This window comes from Scyliorhinus canicula, chromosome 6, assembly GCF_902713615.1.
Source record: "Scyliorhinus canicula chromosome 6, sScyCan1.1, whole genome shotgun sequence".
Classification (NCBI taxonomy): Eukaryota; Metazoa; Chordata; class Chondrichthyes; order Carcharhiniformes; family Scyliorhinidae; genus Scyliorhinus; species Scyliorhinus canicula.
In genome coordinates this window covers 147,616,618-147,629,549 of record NC_052151.1, presented here as the reverse complement: position 1 = coordinate 147,629,549, position 12,932 = coordinate 147,616,618, and the positions used below count along the sequence as shown (strand labels likewise).

Below are 12,932 nucleotides of genomic sequence, written 5' to 3'. Positions count from 1 at the left end.
TCTCAGCAACTGTTTTTGAATAACCTGTTCTTGACTAATCCTTACCCCTCCAAATGCAGATGAAATTTTGTTTCTCAGAATTGCTTCCAATAGTTTCCTCAGCACTGGTTAGACTGACTGGTCTGTAGTTTCCAGGTTTGTCCCTTCCTCCCTTCTTGAGCAATTATTCCTTGTTCAGCTGTCTTTGGCTCCTACTTATTCCATGTGAATTTCAATTACAATTGTACCTGTCATGTTTCAGATTCATCCATGATTACTGATACTGCCTAAATATTATTTGGACAACTGCCGTTATCACATTTTGAGATTCATGTTCAAAGCCTCATGCGCCACATGTCTGTCTCAACCTCTCCCTTCAGGAGTGAATGACGCACTCTATTTCAAAGCCATCCTTGCTCCACAGTTTTATTTCAGCCTCCACTTCATCTGGCACTTTTAACAAACAACTTTTATTCTTTCTTTTAGGTGTCAAGGATCACAAGCTTCAGAAACTCTTGGATTCAATATCTTCACTTTCCTCTAACATAGTCCCTCTTTCCAATCTCCCTCCTGCCTTTCACAGGACAAACACCTTCCTAAATCTAAATAAAGAAAACTATGCCAATATGAGTCGCGAGTTAACTATGATTAATTGGGGAACGTTACTTAAAGGGATATCACTGGATCAGCAATGGCAAACATTCAAAGAGAGCCTGGGTGAACTGTGGCGATTGTTTATTTCTGTCTGATGCAAAAATAAAACTGGAACGGTGGCCAATCCATGACTTACAAGGGAAATTAGAGATAATATTAAATCCAAGGCAGAGGCATCCAAATTGGCCATTGAAAACAGCAGACCTGAGAATTGGGAGAATTCAGCAAAGGAGGACAAAGGGATTGATTTAAGAGGAGGAAAATAGAGTATGAGAGTAAGCTTGCGGGGACCATAAAACTGTCTGTAAAAGCCTCTATGTGAAGAGATAAAGATTGTTGAAGGCAAATGTAAGTCCCTTGCAATCAGAAACAGAGGAATTTTTTAATGGGGTACAAAGAAATGGCTGACCAACTAAATACATAACTTTGGTTCTGTCTTCACAAAGGAGGACACAATGAACCAGAATGTTGGAGAACACAGGGAGCTGTATGCTCCCTCTCACCACGCCCCATTTCTGTTTCACCCCGCTGGTGGGATGCTCCGTTACGCCGACTGGTTAATGGTGCGGCAGCCCCACGCTGTCGGGAAACTCGTGGGCTGCCGGAAAACGGAGCATCCCGACGGCGGAGAATCTAACCCAGGGTTTAGTGAGAGAGATGAACTAAGTATTTTTAGGGAAATAGTGTTGGGAAATTGATAGGGTTGAGGACCGATAAATCTCCAGGGCTTGATAATCTACATCACAGAGTAGCTAAGGAAGTGACCCTAGAAATAGTAGATGCATTAATTCCATTGGTGCTGGAACAGTTCCTATAGATTGGAGGATAGCTAATGCAACGTCACTATTTAAAAAGGGAGATAGAGAGAAAACACGGAATTACAGACAAGTCAGCCTGACATTGTGTGTATGGAAAATGCTAGAGTCCATTATAAAAGATTTAATTGTGGAGCACTTGGAGAACAGTTGCAGGATCAGATCGAGTCAGCAGCACGGATTGATGAAAGGGAAACCATGCTTGACAAATCTACTGGAATTCTTCAAGGATATAAGAGGATGTGAGGGGAGCCAGTGGTGTAGTTTATTTGGACTTTCGCAAGGTCCTACATAGGAGGGTAGCACATGGGATTGTGGATAGTCTACAGGGGTGGATGGATAACTGGTTGGCAGACAAGAAACAGAGGTAGAATTTTCCCAAAACTGCATAGACTGCTGGATCAGGTGAGGAAAGCTGTGTGAAACTCACTGGCATTGCAGGTGCCTTTTCTTGACTGATTAACAGCACTCTGCAATTTCAAAGTACTGGTCAGAATTACAGTCAACTGTTCGGGGGAGGGGGAGGCAGCAAGGCCTAAACATGCCAACAAACCAGGAATCTGAGACTGGGGCAACTCTTGGATTTGATCTCCTTCACTTTCCTCTAACCCATTCCCTCTTTCCAATCTTCTTCTTTCCACTGAGACCAGGACACCATTTTTAAAGGTCGGCCCAGTTTCAAAGTTACACTAAAGGCCCTCATCTTGACCCCTCTCCCACCCCCCCCCCCCTCCTCCCCACTCACAAAGATCTGGAACCCCCCCACCTCCCAACCCCCTACCGCCATTGGAGATCCCCCCCACCGAGACCTTGACTTCCCGTCCGTAGATCGAGACCCACCCCACGTAGACTTCTGGGCAAGGGGAACACTCCCCTGGTGGGCAAGGGGAACACCGCCAACCCCTACACGCAAAAGGGAAAAGCCCCCCCCCCTCCCCTCCCCCCCCCCCCCCCACCACGCAAAGATCGGGGCACCCCTCACTCCTTCTCCCACCCAGTGAGCATAAGAACCTGCCTCATGTAGCCCAGAATACCCCCCCCCCCCCTCCCCACCACCACCCCACCCCGGTGGGCAAGCGGAACACAGCCTGAGTTATAAACAATAAAGTTAAAATTACGGTCTTTTCAACCAGTATTCCATTCTGGGATATTCCCATCCTGTTATAACATCAACTGGGATTGTACCACGCCAGTGACTAGTGGGGTATCGCAGGGAACAATGCTAGGACTCATCTGTTCACAATGTATATTAATGATTTAAATGAGGGAACTAAATGTAATATCTCCAAATTTGCAATTGACACAAGACTTGGCTGGTGGGTGAGCTGTGAGGACGATGCAAAGATGCTTCAGTGTGATTTGGACAAGTTGAGTGAGTGGGCAGATGCAGCATAATGTGGATGAATGTGTTAGCAAAACAGGAAGGCAGATTATTAGCTTCATGGTGATAGATTGAGAGAGGGGAATTTGCAACGAGACCTGGGTGTCCTCATACACCAGTCACAGAAAGTAAGCATGCAGGTGCAACAGGTAGTGAAGGAGGAAAATGTTGGCCTTCATAGTGAGAGGATTTGAGTACAGGAGAAGGGATATCTTTCTGCAATTATAAGAGCTTTTGTGATGCCACACCTGGAATATTGTGCAGTTTTGGTCTCCTTATCTGAGGAAGGATGTTCTTGCTATGGAGGGAGTGCAGCGGAGGTTTACAGACTGATTCCTGGGAGGCAGGACTGGTGTATGAAGGGGGTATCTCCTAGAAACCTATAAAATTATAACAGGACTAGACATGCAGGACGGACGTTCCAGATAGCTGCAAATTCAGATTCAGGGGTCACTGTCTAAGGATACGGGGTAAACCATTTAGGACAAGAGATGAGGAGAAATTTCCTCATCCAGAGAGTGGTGAGCCTGTGGACTTCTCCTCCACAGAAAGCAGTTGAGTGCAAAAATGTTTTCTCGAAGGAGTTAGATATAGCTCTTGCGGCTAAAAGGATCAAAGGATATGGGGGGAAATGGGAACAGGTTACTGAGTTGGATGATCAGCCGTGATCGTAAGGAATAGCGGACCAGGCTTGAAGGGCCGTATGGCCTACTCCAGTTCCTATTTTCTACTTTTTTAATGCTCTTTATTATCTTCCCCACTTTCTCTACCTCTGCTATTGCTTAAAGCCTGTTCCATCTCTAACCTCTCCCACTTCTGATGACCTGAAATATTAACTTTCTTTCTCTCTCAGCAGATGTTGCTTGAACTGTTTGAATATTTCTCGCATTTTCTGTTTTTAGTTTATTATCGAAAGATTGCTCAAATATACTGGAATCTTTCATTTGACAGAAATTAATATCTTTATTTTTCTATGGCAACATTAGGCTTACTTTGCGACAGTGATCCTTTCTCAACCTCTGGAGCAGAGGATTCTGCAAGACACCCGCCCAATGTTGAATCTGTTAATATTGAGGACGGTAGCGTGGCCAGAGAGAAGCCTAAGCTAAGAGCAGACAACATGCAGCAGAAGCCTATGAATGAGACTCAATATTCAGAAAAGCATAGAATAAACTTAGATCAAATCGACAATCGCAGAAGCTCAAGAAGAAGCACAAAAACATTTTCTTCAAGCTCTTCCTCTATTCAGACTCCCATTTTGGGACAGATAACATCCCAGTGCCCAAGGACAAAGGCAGCAAGCCAACCACCTACTGTGTTTCTCCCAAAATTGATCTATGAGATTGTTACTAAGGTGGACAGTGCCGGAGTGGGCAAATTATCATCCTTCCTTCCTCACCATACCGTTCAATGGATAACCTCCTTTCATCCTTCGTTGGCTAAAATGATGACTTCCACAGAACAATCCCTGTATTATCGACAGTGGACAGTGGCTAAACGAAACCATATGGATTTGAACAAAACACAGACTAGAACTGAGATGTTTCATCCACGCAGACTGCTGCTGAATGGTCCACCACAGGTGAGGCGGAGATATGGATAACAATAGGCCATTAACTGTTTGACAGCGAAAGCTTTAAAGCACTGAGAGGGGGGGGGGGGGGGGGGGGGGGGGGGTGGAATTACAGGATGGCAGATTCACATTTTTAAAAACTCTTTATAGACCTCAATTTAGAAAATCACTCGTGTCTCTTCTCAAATTTGGCCACAAACAAACATTTATGTCAGTGGCATGTCCCAGCGTCACCGAGTCCACTGTCAATCATGTGGTCTACCCGTTTTCTATATCCTTTAGCATTGGCTGAGTTTAATCAAAGAGTAACATGCGACATATTGCTGTTTTGAAATGGAAATTGCGGGTGTAAGCAGGTGGTTCGAGATTACAACAAGCTGCGATAAGTAAGCAGCGAATAAGATGGGATGTTTCAAGTTAAAGGCACGGTGTTGTTGCCAGACTGAATGCCCGTCAGATGGTATATAGCTTTTACGAATTCATAGTACTTTTTAAAAACATGTCTCCAAGTGGAAGACCTGACAGAAACACCCAGTAAAAGGTGAAAGGCATTGGAAGAAGACCCCAAAGTTTAAATGAGGCTGACCTACAAATGCTTAAGAATGAGGTGCAACAATGGAGAGGGACAGAGGGGGTGATACCGACTGCTGAATATCTGAGAGAGGAAACTGCAGAAAACTTTTCTTGCATTCCATGTGGAGGGAACTGGCAGTTGGATTAAATGCCACCTGTCTTACTTCCCTGGAACCACACAGCAATTCTGGAAAAAGTTGAAAGATCAGATATGGGTAAGAAAGGGAATTAACTTGTCGCTCTGCCCTTTCTTCTTTGAGCATTCTGCACATCAATGCAGATTTCACCTTAAAAAAAAATTGCTGTGCAAATGATCCTTAATTTGCACCATGGTTGAGGGTGGCCGAGTTGTATTGTTACTGGACTAGTACTCAAGAGGCCCATGCTCATGCTCTAGGGTTCTGGGTTCAAATCCCACCACGGCAGCTGGCGGGATTTATATTCAATTAATAAATCCGGAATGTAAAACTAGTCTCAGTAATGGTGACCAAGAAATGATCATTGATTGTCATAAAAAGCCATCAGGTTCACTAATGTCCTTTAGGGAAGCAAATCTGCGATCCTTACCCGATCTGGCCTACATGTGACTCCATGATAATTTACATACTATGAATAAATAACTGAGCAGGGCATCACAAAACTAGAGTCACCCCGGCGCCGTTCACATCTGGTCTTACACGGCGGGACCTCGGCATCCCTTGTAGCTAGAATAGAGTTCCCCTTAATTGCTCTGTAATCTGCCCTCTTATTGTCCAGAATGCTTACTCTGGTGCCTTGGGGAGAGGCCACTTGGGGTAAAGAGAGGACCAGCGGCCTCTGGCCCCTTAAGGTGTGGAGGGGGGTGGGGGGGGGGGGAGGGGGCAGAAGGCCATGACCACCCCAGTTAAAATCGCTGTGTGGTTGGGGTGAGTTGAAACCCAGTAGGAATTCTCTCCCTTCAATTTCATGTCCCCCCCCCGCCATTAAAAACGCACCGGTGGGGTAGTGTACAATTCTGGCCTAGTATTGTGTTGAGCTGGTGGATTACATGAAGATGTGAGGAAGCGTGTTCCAGGATTTTGACCCAGCAACGGCGCTATATTTCTGAGTGAGGATGGTGTGCAATTTGTCGGGGAACTTGCAGGTATTGGTGTTTGCATCCAACTGCTGCCCGTGTCTTTTGAGGTGGTAGAGGTTGTGGATTTGGAAGATGCAATCAAATAAGTCTTGGTGAGTTGTTCACTTGTAAACAGTGAACACTGCTGTTACTGTGTGCTGGTGTTGGAGTGAGTAGATATTTTAGGTGAATGGGGTGCCGTTCAAATGAGCTACTTTTGTTCTGGATAGTGCCAAACTTCTTGAGTGCACTCCTCAAGACAGGTGGAGAATATTCCATTGTAATCCTGATTTGTGCCTTATAGATGGTGGTAAAGTTTTGGAGAGTGAGAAGGTGAGTTACGTACGTTAGAATACTCAGCTTCTGACCTGCTGTACTAGCCATAGCATTATGTAGGTAGTCCAGTTTGGCTTTGGGGGCAATAGTTACCCACCCCTCTCTCTCCACAACAGCACCCACTACTCCTTAGACACTGGTAGCATCATTGCATGCCAAAGAGAAGTGGTCAGACTTATCTTGGAAATGGTAATTTCCTGGCATTTGTATGGCACGAGTGTGATTTGCCCTTTACTTGTCTTTTAAAAGTTGAATCCCACTTCTCAAGCTGCCATGATGGGATTTAGAGTTGCATTGTCAAGATTACCAATCTGGTGACATGACCACCACACCACCGTAGGCCCATGAAAGATCTTTTGAATCAGTCTAGACATTCAGTGGTTTCCACTTCCTATTATAGAAGTTGAGAGGTTTACGGTACAGTGCTCCTATGCTACTTGCGTGTGAAGTATTGTACTCTGCGCTTTGGAGAGCCGTGATAAACTCCTCCTTCTTCTGAGACAGTCCCTCGGAGTTGGGGATGACTTATTTCCTCACTAAAAATGAGTTCTTGGGTGACTGAGGAGTCCAATACGCAACCTAAAGTCTCTCAAAGGTGGGGAAGAAGTTGGTTGAGGAGTGGGTGGGTGGGGCGCCTGGGTTGCTGTGAGTTCCATTTGCTGTCGATGCTTGGCTTCAGCTAGCTTTCGGCGATGAAACTCGGGGTATTCAGCTCCTTCCGGGATGCTCTTCATCCACTTTTTAAAAATAAATTTAGAGTACCCAATTCATTTTTTTTTTTAGAATTAGAACAGTACAGCACAGAACAGGCCCTTCGGCCCTCGATGTTGTGCCGAGCAATGATCACCCTACTCAAGCCCACGTATCCACCCTATACCAGTAACCCAACAACCCCCATTAACCTTATTTTTTAGGACACTAAGGGCAATTTTAGCCTGGCCAATCCACCTAACCCGCACATCTTTGGACTGTGGGAGGAAACCGGAGCACCCGGAGGAAACCCACGCACACACGGGGAGGACGTGCAGACTCCGCACAGACAGTGACCCAGCCGGGAATCGAACCTGGGACCCTGGAGCTGTGAAGCATTGATGCTAACCACCATGCTACCGTGCTGTCCAATTAAGGGGCAATTTAGCGTGGCCAATCCACCTAGCCTGCACATCTTTGGGTTGTGGGGGCGAAACCCATGCAAACATGGGGAGAATGTGCAAACTCCACACGGACAGTGACCCAGAGCCGGAATCGAACCTGGGATCTCGGCACCGTGAGGCTGCAGGGCTAATCCACTGCGCCACCGCGCTGCCCGCTCTTCATCCACTTAATGTGGTCTTAGCCATGGATTCCCAGGGGCAGGTGGAGATGTTGTACTTTTTCAAGGTGACTTTGAGGGTGTCCTTGAAGCATTTATAGCTTGCTTGCCATATTGAAACTATGAGTCTCGTATCAGGCATTCAGGTGATGTGGCCTGCTCAGAAGAGCTGATTGAGCATGATCAATGCTTCGAGCTGGGGACATTGACCTGAGCGCGAACACTGACATTGAGCAGTTATCCTCCCAACGGATTTGCAAGATCTTGCAAAGGCAATGCTATTGATACTTTTCCAGGGTTTTGATGTGCCTGCTTACATAGTCCATGTCTCTGGTCCATATGGGAGGGCAGGTATCACTACTGCTCTGTACACTATGAGCTTGGTGCTGAGTTTGAAGTCCTGGTCTTCAAACATTTCCTCAGGTGACCAAAGACTGCGCTGACACACTGATAGCAGCGTTGAACCTTGTCTATTTCTGCTCTTGTTGACAATAGGCTCCCAAGATATGGACAGTGGTCCACGTTATACAGCCTTGGTTCAAACATGGACAAAAGAGCTGAATGCCTGAGGTGAGGCGAGAGTGACTGCCCTTGATATCAAGGTAGCATTTGATTGAGTATGGCATCAAGGAGCCCCAACTAAACTGAAGTCAATGGGAATCAGGGGAAATCTCTCCACTGATTGGAGTCATACCTGGCACAAAGGAAGATGGTTGTGGTGGTTGGAGGTAAATCATCTCGGCTCCAGGACATCCTCAGGGTTGTGTCCAAGGCCCAACCATCTTCAGCTTTTGCATCAATTATCTCCTTTCCACCATTAGGTCAGAAGTGGGGATGTTTGTCCAAATTCTCCTGAGAAATGTGTCAAGTTACTCAGTGAATTCGTGGAAGGATATCATCCTGGATGATATTGCACAGACCTTTAGCAGATGCTTGAAATGAACCCTCTGGCATAAGAAGTTGACTGTGGCCATCACTTTCAAAGCCAGGCAGAGCAGTCCAGCCAGATAATCTGAGCTTCAAGTCTTTTAGGGGTGGATACAAGTCCTGTGTTGCTACTGGTTAAAACATACATTTCTCATGCAAAGATACACACTGGAATCTCCATATGGTGTGTGTGACCAGTAAAATTTTATGTTGTGTGATTTTGGGGGGGAGAGGGGGGTTGCACAAAACATCCTCAAAAGTTGTGTTGCCCTTTTGTTTGTCCTGATTCTCCTCCCATTAAAATTGCAAAGAAAGGAATGGCCATTTGGATTCTTGTGACTGAAACTCAGAATCTTTCCCTCTAGGGTGGGGTGGGCTGTCACGGGCAAAAAATATGTCCGTGGTCTTGGAGGCTCTCAGGCTGTTGAGGTAAATTAACCAAAATCAGGTGCAAGGCAAATGGATGTTAAAGGTTGTTTCGTCACTCCGATCTGCAGGCACCAACCTAAGGCACTTCTGTTTTATCTACTCACTGTACGTTTACACTCATTTACCTCATTGTAAATTACTCTTTGTTCGCAGAAGCAAAATTCATGGGTTTTGGGTATGTGTATTTTAATATATTGTTATGAGCACTCAGTGGCTTTGGCAAGAGCACGTGTGTAAGGCCCCTGACTATGATCAACATGATGGTACTGCTGTTATAGAGTGGAAGCCTTGTGGAAATGAATCCTGTCTATCCTGGAATCTGTTCAGATAATTGCTCTGGAGAGAGTGCAGAAGATGTTTACAAGAATGTTGCCAGGGCTAGAAAAGTGTGGCTACGAGTAGAGATTCGATAGGTTGTGGTTATTTTCCTTGGAACAAAGATGACTGAGGGGTGACTTAATTGAGGTATACAAAATTATGACTCAAAGAGGTAGGGTGGACAGGATAAAATAGTTTTCCTTGGCGGAGAATTCTGGAACAAGGGGACATAGATACAAGGTAAGTGGCAGAAGGTGTAGAGGGAAATGTGGAAAGACTTTATTACGCAGAGGCTAGTGGGTGTCTGGTATTCACTGCCCGAGTTGGTGGTGGAGGCAGAGACACTAAGCTCTTTTAAAAAGTACCTAGGGCTGCACCTTAAGTGCTCTAAGCTACAGGGCTATGGACCGGGTGCAGGAAGGTAGATTAGAAGGGACACTTGGATGTTCTCAGGCTGGCATGGACAAGATGGGCCAAACGGCCTCCTTCTGTGCTGTAACTTTTCTTTGGTTTCTAATTGTCAGTACCTTGTTTCTGAGCTCTCAGCTTACCAAAACTGTCCGTTATTTTTGGTGCTTTTACTTTTGTTAATGAAGCAAGATTCAATTATACCGGTCCCACTGACACCTCTGCCTGTCTCAAACTCCCAGCAATTCTGTACCAATAGGTGTCCGATATTTACAGTTCAAAAAGCACATAGAAAATAATGGATAAACAAACAATGGTGGTAATGTCAATGGAGGCCACATAGAATTTCATTATATCAAATAAAATGGTGATGTGACTTGTTCCCTTCAAATAGTTTTGAGATGGTTCCCACAAGTAGGCTTATCTCCCATAGTTAAGAGTGTTTTGTTTGATTTTTCCATAGTTAAGATACCCTGGAGAATGTAGTTCAGTTAATTTGGTGGTGGGGGGTGGGGGGGGGGGGATTTTTTGATGTGAGCTAAAACAAAACATAGGGGCTTTAAAAAGGAAAGGGGATTGAAGGGAAAACATTGCCAGTTTTGGCCTGCTTTCCTTCTCCTCGGGTCACTGAAACCAATGCAACTTTGCTAGTACCTCCTGTTTCAATTTGGCTTGCCTCCCCCTTCTATTCACACATTTTTTGTCTCTCTTGTGTCATTGATTCCTTTTATTATGCTTCTTCCTATCATCTCCTGTTCAGCACAGTAGCGCAGTGTTCCCATGTTCGATTCCTGGCTTGGGTCACTGTGCGGAGTCTGCACGTTTTCCTCATGTCTGCATGGGTTTCCTCCGGGTGCTCCAGTTTCCTCCCACAAGTCCCGAAAGATGTGCTGTTAGTTAATTTGGACATTCTGAATTCTCCCTCCAATGTACCCAAACAGACGCTAGCGACTCGGGGCTTTTCACAGTAACTTCATTGCAGTGTTAATATAAGCCTACTTGTGACAATAAATATTATTATTATTGTCATGTGAGAGTACCTTTAAGAATTGGATGTTTAAGAAATGTACCTTTAAGAAATGAAGCTGATCATATTACTGAAGTGATGTCACAGGGGGGAGCTGAGCTCACTTCTGCTTTTTGGGAGTTTTAATTTCAGTTTGAAGAAAGCTTGGGTGTGGCTGTGAGCTGCATTGCTGGTGATCTCTGCCATGAAGGACTATCTCTTAATCCTTTGGTGAAATCGGAATTGTAAAAAGGTCTTATTAATTATTATTAATATTATTAACATTATTAATATCACCTCAGCCACCTATCCATTCCAAGTTTGTCTTTTCTATAGATAAAGGTTATTCTACCCCACTTTCTCCCTATTGAGGGTGATGTGTTTTTTTCGCCTGCCTTCCACTTTTCTTTTTCTATCTGAAATGCTGTTCATTTTGTTGCCGTTTTAATACCAGGTTATACCCCAAAACATGTACTTGTCCTTTCTCTTGACTGATGCTGACTGACCTGTTGTCTGTTTTCAGCTGTTTTATATGTTTCCTTTTTTTAGTTATTGTTTTTCAGTTACATGTCACACCTTACTGGCATTAAATTCCATGTGCCATATTTTAGTCCATTCCACCCAACTTAATTCATATCCCTTTGCAGCTTCTTTCAGTCTCCTATTTTGAAACTTGAGTTATACCCAAATCATTGATAAATGTGGTGTTTTTAAACTAAAAAAAGGAAATAAATCACCACAACCCACTGGAAGTTGGTTATGAAGATAAGAACAATAGAAGAAACACACAGATTCTTGATAACTGGTAAAATACACTTAATTATAAATTGTGTTATCAGATCATTAAGTACATGAAAAGGACTTCCGGTGGCGGCCATGGAGGGGTCGCACATTCGATAGCTCCCGCCTGAATCAGACTTTCGGACCTTTTTTTCCTGGGTTTTTGTGGACTTTATGAAATAAATCGGTGGAGTTAGCATCAGTAAGGAGGATTTCCTCCCTGGTATATGGGCAGCTGGACCAGAGGTTGCTGTGTGAAATGAATTAGTCCCGATAGAGGGAAGAGAGGGGAGCTGGCAGAGGGGTGAAGCATGGCAGACGGCAAGGACCAGGAAGCGGCGGCTCACTGGCCGAAGGAGCAACAGATGGAGGTTTTCAAGAGTTACTTTGCCGAGCTAAAAAGGGATACGCTTGACCCGATGAAAGCATCGATCGACCAAATGGTCGCACCTCTGGCAGCCCAGGGCAAAGCGATCCAGGAGATCGAATTAAAACTCTCCAACCAAGAGGACAAGATAACTGTGCTGGAGCATAAGGTGGAGGTGCTAGAGGGCCGCCACAAGCAGATGCAGGAGAAGCTGGAGGAGCTGGAGAACAGAACCAGGAGGCAGAATTTAAGAATTATTGGCCTCCCTGAAGGTATCGAGCAATCAGATACGGGAACATATGTGGCGAGTATGCTGAAGTCGTTGATGGAAGTGGGGGCTTTCCCTCGACCCCTGGAGCTGGATGGAGCGCACAGAGCCCTCGCAAGGAAACCCAAGGCGAATGACCTGCCAAGGGCCATGCTGGTCCGTTTCCACCGATTCTCAAACAAGGAGCGCGTCCTGCGATGGGCCAAGAAGGAAAGGAGCAGCAAGTGGGAGAATAATGAGGTGCTCATCTATCAGGACCTGGGTGCGGAGCTGGCTAAGAGACGTGCGGGGTTCAACCGGGCAAAGACGACCCTCTTTAAGAAGGGAGTGAAGTTTGGGGTGTTATACCCAGCGAGACTGTGGGTAACGCATGAAGGCCGACACTATTATTTCGAGTCGCCAGATGATGTTTTGACATTTATTAAAGAGAAGTTGGACTCGAGTTAAGAGACACTTAACGCTTCGAAGATGGGAGGAGGCGGCAGTTTGTAATTGTACTTGTGTTCTGTTTTAATACACGATTGTGGTTACTCATGGGTGAGAGAGCGGGTTGGGGGGACGGTTGGAGGGCACTTTGTTCAGAAGGTGGCTGATCTGGGGGGGGAGGGGGGCCCTGATGCTAGCACTACCCTTCGGGGGGTCTGGGTTCTGTTTTAAGTGACTGTCTGTTCGGCTTTGTGGTTATGCTAATTAATTTTGGAGAGCTGATG

At 45.3% G+C, this 12,932-nt stretch overlaps 1 protein-coding gene across 1 annotated transcript in view; it reads left to right on the top strand.

The window, feature by feature from the left end:
- Positions 1–12,932, top strand: part of greb1 (growth regulating estrogen receptor binding 1) — a 252,071-nt gene that overhangs the window by 162,439 nt on the left and 76,700 nt on the right. Inside the window, exon 21 of the mRNA XM_038800249.1 lies at positions 3,816–4,411. Within this exon, the coding sequence (XP_038656177.1) occupies positions 3,816–4,411 (596 nt within the window). The remainder of the gene's footprint in view (positions 1–3,815; positions 4,412–12,932) is intronic.